Below are 6,315 nucleotides of genomic sequence, written 5' to 3'. Positions count from 1 at the left end.
TCATTGTGTTTTTTCCCTATAAATGTTACAGCGTCATATATTTTTTTTATATTATGTTGTCAAATGTTGCTTTGTACATGGTAATAATTTCAAGCATGTGACTGACCTTACAGGATTATTCCTAAACAGATGTTCTCTCTTATAAACAGCAGTTATTTCCGAACGGTTCGCGGATCGGTTCGATTGAATCACTCGTTAGCGAGTGGCCCACTGAACTGGAAACGGAGCCCGTGATTCAGCGCCGCCTCTCGGCCGTCTGCAGATCGCGTCTGCTCCACAATTTCTTCTGAAGCGAAGCCCCGCCTCTGACCATCGCAAATCTGTGTATGTGAGAGATGAGCAGGAGAGAAAGCCGTCCGGACCGTGTGCATGAGAAGTGAGGTCCTCGACCATCGCAGTCCAGCTTGAGCGTCGGTTCGGTGATGGCCGCGGCTGTGGAGAGAGGAGGGGTCCGATCCGCCTTCATGAACCCGGGTGTCGGTGCACCCACTCCCGCTCCCGCCGCCGCTGCTGCGCCCGGGGGATCAGCCATGGCCGGAGCTGGGGGCTCGGGCTCGGGTGCGGCGGGTTTGAGTCCCATCATGCCTGTGCCTATGAATTTATTTGCAACGTGGGAGATTGACCGCTCATCTCCGAGCTGTGTTCCGAGGTAACGTACATCAAACCTAAATAAAGCTGCAGTATTTATCAAGCACTAATGCATTTGTTTGCCTGCATGCTTTAATGAGCGTTAACTTGCGCATGTTATGCTGAAGGAGGTCAAAACAAAACTCGTGCATTCAGTGTTGTGATGGTAATGTGTTATGACACATTGAAACGTGTTCGTTTTATGCACTTTTATGTTGGCATGTGTCTATATGAACAAAATATGACCGGATTTGTGTGCATGTTTCGTAAAGCGGGTCACAACAAATCAGATTGATGCAATGTTGAGATGCTGGAAAACGTAATATTTGGATACATAATGACATGTCAGAGAGTTTATATAGGTGCATTTCTTGTGTGTTTAGTTTGGTTTATATACACAGAAAATCACAATTAGTCAACATGTTTGGGGGTCTAAAATACTAAAGTTAAAAACATTGCAAAGACAGGGCAGTGCTTTAATGCTTAGTTTAGGTGACCTGAAAATTGACTTTCAGAGCCTGTGATCAACAACTATATATTTAGGAAGGGTTTTTTAGTGCCTCATTTCAATATCTTTCTTCTGATATATGCCATCAACATGCCATTTTGTCTCATTAATATCAATTAAGTGCAACCTTGCATATATTTACTGAAAATTCTTGTTTTGGTTTCAAAATGAGGATGGAGCATGTTTTTAAAAAGCCTGTGTTCATTGCATGGAAGCTATTTAAGTCTGAAGCAATCGGTGGTCTCAAAAGCCCTTTTGTATTCATTACAGTCAAATCAATGCAAATTTGAGCTTGTTATAATGACCGTGAGTGTCATTTGTTTGTAAAAAAGATGCATATTCAGGCTTTTGAAGGAAGTTAGTCACAATTATTATCTGCTATTAACAGTTTTCAAGTACGATTCTGTTATTATCAGTTTTAAACAGTTATAAATGCTGCATTACATGATTATAGCTGTTGTTGACTATATAGAAAGCCAGCGTATCTCTTAGGGTTTGATCAAATCACTTTTGCCCTGCTTGACTTGTTTGTAAGAGAAAGCATCATCCCAATATTTACAATATCTGTACGTTATTCCATTTCCTCTTTGCCCAATGAATGCATGATGCATTTTGTCCGAATGACCCAAACCACATCCTGTATTATGAATTTAAAACCCAGTTCTTCAGTGAACATCACCATAACAGTGAAGTTAAAAGATTGGCAAGATGCTTTACACATTCAAGGCTAGTAGGTGATTCTGTCACAAAGCTCATTTTAGCATTACATTTACATTTTCATTGAAAAACCTGGCAACACTTTAGTTAAGGGACCAATTCTCTCTGTTAACTAGCTGCTTATATTAGCATGCATATTACTATCATATTGGTTGTTTATTAGTACTTTTAAAGCACATAATAATGTCTTATTCTGCATGACCATATTTTAGCTCCCTTAATCCACCTCATACCTAAACTTAACAACTACCTTACTAACTATTAATAAGCAGCAAATTAATTTACTGAGGGAAAAGGCATAGCTAATAGTGAGAATTGTCATGAATATTAAAGTTCACAATCTGGGAATCTAAAACATAATACATTGATGCAACTGTTACATATATTTACAGGCAGTTTATACAAAAATCTGGTCATGGATGCTCATTTGTCAATACAGTGCTAAATCTGTGCTAAAATGAAATAAGATACTTAATGAATTTGCTTAATTATGCTTTGTGTCTAATATTTATATAGTAATTATGCTTTTGTATATTTGCAATGTATCACAAAGTTTTTTATAGGGGTGTAAGAAAATATCGATACACGTGAGTATCGCGATATTTCATTTGGCAATACTGTGTCGATTCTCAAAAATGGAATATCGATATTTAAAAAAAAAATCATACAAGATTCATGGCAGTTGTTTCCTTTTGAGTTTACAGTATATCCCGACCGCTGTCTTCATCTCTGAACTTAAACAGTGACAGGAAATACTAGCATTAGGGCACACAGCTAATGTTAGCGTTAATATACAGGCGCATCTCAATAAATTAGAATGTCGTGGAAAAGTTCATTTATTTCAGTAATTCAACTCAAATTGTGAAACTCGTGTATTAAATAAATTCAATGCACACCGACTGAAGTAGTTTAAGTCTTTGGTTCTTTTAATTGTGATGATTTTGGCTCACATTTAACAAAAACCCACCAATTCACTATCTCAACAAATTAGAATATGGTGATATGCCAATCAGCTAATCGACTCAAAACACCTGCAAAGGTTTCCTGAGCCTTCAAAATGGTCTCTCAGTTTGGTTCACTTGGCTACACAATCATGGGGAAGACTGCTGATCTGACTAAAATTTTTTTTTTATTGGTCTTATGAAGTATTCTAATTTGTTGAGATAGTGAATTGGTGGGTTTTTGTTAAATGTGAGCCAAAATCATCACAATTAAAAGAACCAAAGACTTAAACTACTTCAGTCTGTGTGCATTGAATTTATTTAATACACAAGTTTCACAATTTGAGTTGAATTACTGAAATAAATGAACTTTTCCATGACATTCTAATTTATTGAGATGCACCTGTAGTTCTCTGCTAGTAATGGAGGATGAAAGAATTGTTCCAGTTCCCGTTTCGGTGTACAAAGCTGAAGTGTGGTGTCATTTGGGCTTTTAACGTCCACTGCAGGACCGTGGTGCGGGCGCCGCCTCAGTTCCGCCGCTTGCCGCGTCCAGAAAGAGCCTTCATTCGCGGCGGGCGGTAGGGTCGGCTGCAGCTTTCACTCGTGGTGGGAGCGTTTTGTGCAGTTGGAGCGGTGCTCGCGTCGCGGTCTCGGCGATTCCACGCGGAACATAAATACAAACTGAAAAACCTGTGAAATCCAAGTGGAAAGGTTCTGAGAATGTTTAACATCTGTATTTATTTTATTGTTTTAAAATTGTTTTGTTTTCTTTAGAATTCCTGCAAGCACTTTATTTTTCATTGATATTAAGCAGATGTAATTATTTTGTTCAGATCAAAATGTTATGACATTGTATGTTACAATTGTAAACTTAAAATGTGAACCTTTAAAGCAGGGTCTAAAAAAATATATGGTCTTTTTATAAAATACATATTATACATTTAACTAAAGGATCCTGCAAGAACTTTAATTTTCCCCCCTTGACTCGTACTGCACAAAAAGTTCAATAACGTTGTGTTACAGGGACTGATTATTGCACATGCAGATCCCACTGTGTTCTGGTTAAATAATTTATATTTATTTATTTTATTTATTTATTGCTAAGGTTTGCATGTGGTGGTGTGTTCTTTTATAACAGCGTTCCTAAAAATATATCCTATTCCTAAATGAGAAATATCTCAATATATCGCCTTGCTTACAGTAACCCCGGTATCGTGATACGTATCGTATCACCAGATTCTTGCCAATACACAGCCCTAGTTTTTTATTTAAATATGTAGCATGTGTGGATGTGTGCCACTTCTCTGTTGTTTTTTTCTGTTATTTTGGATGATGGTTCAGTACAGCGAGTAACTGTCTTACTAAAAGCAAACCTGGTGGCACATTAAGCTCCACAGAGAACCGTGAGAACTCGTGGGACCAGATTAATCAGCCCGGCCCAGATGTGTCTCGATGGCTTTGGTAATAAGAACAGGATGCTTCCTGAGACTCGGGGGGTCCCTCAGCGGTTCACAGCTCCAGATCTGACGCTGCAGGCCGCCCCCGAGTCCTCTCAAAGAAAGGGCAAATGAGAATTCGGCTCAAATGCCAAAGCTGTTTGCTTCATTTGTTTTGCTTCATACAGCATGCTGGACGTTTAGAGGAACTACAGCTGAGTCTCTGTACTGATTAGGGTTGTGAATCAAGAGCTAGAACATGCTTTCATGACCTTCAGTTTAATTGAGTCATTTAATAAAGTAAAAAGACTCTAGATACAAAGACAATAAGTTGACATCCCATCTTTTTACAGATATTGCACTGATATTGAGAAGTGATATGGTAACATTATATTAAGGTGATGTAGTTACATGTTCTTACTATAGTAATAGCAGTAAATTATGCATAATTACAAGCAGCTAACCCTAAACCAAACCCTAACCATATTCCTTACTTTATTAATTAATATATTTATTTGTGTAATTACACTGTAATAACGTCACCTTTAAATAAAGTGTAACCATGTTCATTTGTGGCCACAAAATCTTTTTTCCCTGAATCGGTTTGAGCTGTTCTCATCTTCTCAGCTTTCTCAAAGCTGCTATAAGAATTGTTAAGGAACTGGTTTACTGGAATTGAATTAATCCATAATCTTTAAATTCTTTGCAATTCACATCATTAGTGTCAATACAATTATATATAAATTCTTATTTTTTCCCCCACGATATTTCATTAAACCTTTAGATCATTGTATTAAAGTGCCCCTATTATGGGTAATGAAAGGTTCATATTTTGGTTTTGGGAGTCCCCAATGTAAACGTGGCTGACGAGACGTGAGACGTGCGGATCGATGTGCAAGCTTTATTCACAGGCGTGGTCAGAAACAGGCATGGGTCAGACAATGGCAAACAGGAATATGGTGGACAAGACACAAGAATAATCCTAGGGCTAGCGAAGGTCAACGAACGGCAAACAGAATTAAAAAGGGCGAGACTAAAGGGATAAATCCAGGAAACCAGGCAAGGATCAGAAACCGAGAAAACAGACAAGGCAAGACTAGGCTAAGGCAGGGTAAACTAACAAGGGCTCTGTAGTGTAGCTATCAAATGATAAGTGCTAAACAATACTCGGCGGCGGGAAGGGATCAGAGTGAGTGTTAAATAGTGAGTGAGTGACATGAAACAGCCGTGACAGGACGAGTAGGGAGTTCGCAAACGGCCTCTATAGCCGTGACAGGATGAGCAGGGAGTTCGCAAACGGCCTCTATAGCCGTGACAGGACGAGCAGGGAGTTCGCAAACGGCCTTTATGGCCGTGACATGACGAACAGGGAGTTCGCAAATGGCCTCTATGGCCATGACAGGACGGGCAGAGGGTTCACAGACGGCCTCCTTAGCCCTGACAGAACAGGCAGAGAGTTCGTAGTGTTCCGCTGCCTCCTTGGCCGGAACAAAATAGGCAGAGAGTTCATAGCCGGCCTCCTTGGCCGGAACAGAACAGGCAGAGAGTTCATAGGTGGCCTCCTTGGCCGGAAAAGGACAGGCTGACAGTGCGTTGCTGGGCGCCCCCACCACGCAAGGAGCTGAAGCGAGCACCGCCATTTCGGGAGGTTCTGCAGCATGCGCCGCCACCTCTGAAGAGACTGCAGTGGGTACCATGGCCTCTGGGAGCACAGCAGCAGACACCGCTACCTTGGGAGGTTCTGCAGCGTATGCCGCCACCTCTGGAGATGTTGTAGCCGGTGCCGCTGCCGCTGCCTCTAGCAAATCGGCGGTGGAGTACGTAGCCCAGTTGCACCATAAAGCGATCCCCATTGTGGGAAGCGCTACAGACAGGGGAAATAGTTCAGAAATTGTAGGGCTTGAAAGCGCTGGTTTAGGGATGCCAGCTGCATGTGCCGACACCAGCGGTGGGTCCTCCATGCTGGAAGCCAGTCTGGGATACTGAAGAACTGACCTTAATACTCTGGGTGTAACAGACAGGACGTGACATGACTCTGGATGATCGGCTGGGATGCGACGTGATTCTGGATGATCAGCTGTGA

At 41.0% G+C, this 6,315-nt stretch overlaps 1 protein-coding gene across 4 annotated transcripts in view; it reads left to right on the top strand.

Moving 5' to 3' along the window:
* The first annotated feature begins 220 nt into the window (after positions 1-220).
* Positions 221-6,315, top strand: part of LOC107588448 (phosphofurin acidic cluster sorting protein 2-like) — a 73,354-nt gene continuing 67,259 nt past the window's right edge. For 3 of the 4 annotated variants that reach the window (XM_016276544.1, XM_016276542.1, XM_016276543.1), the window contains exon 1: positions 222-649. In XM_016276544.1, the coding sequence (XP_016132030.1) occupies positions 423-649 (227 nt within the window). In that variant the 5' untranslated portion in view covers positions 222-422. Of the gene's footprint in view, positions 650-6,315 lie in introns of all 4 variants that reach the window. The other variant, XM_016276541.1, reaches the window with a different exon arrangement.

This window comes from Sinocyclocheilus grahami, unplaced genomic scaffold (assembly GCF_001515645.1).
Source record: "Sinocyclocheilus grahami isolate Dianchi unplaced genomic scaffold, SAMN03320097.WGS_v1.1 scaffold103.1, whole genome shotgun sequence".
NCBI classification, from domain to species: Eukaryota; Metazoa; Chordata; class Actinopteri; order Cypriniformes; family Cyprinidae; genus Sinocyclocheilus; species Sinocyclocheilus grahami.
Note: the sequence above shows the minus strand (reverse complement) of the source record. Positions and strands in the feature narration are given on the sequence as shown.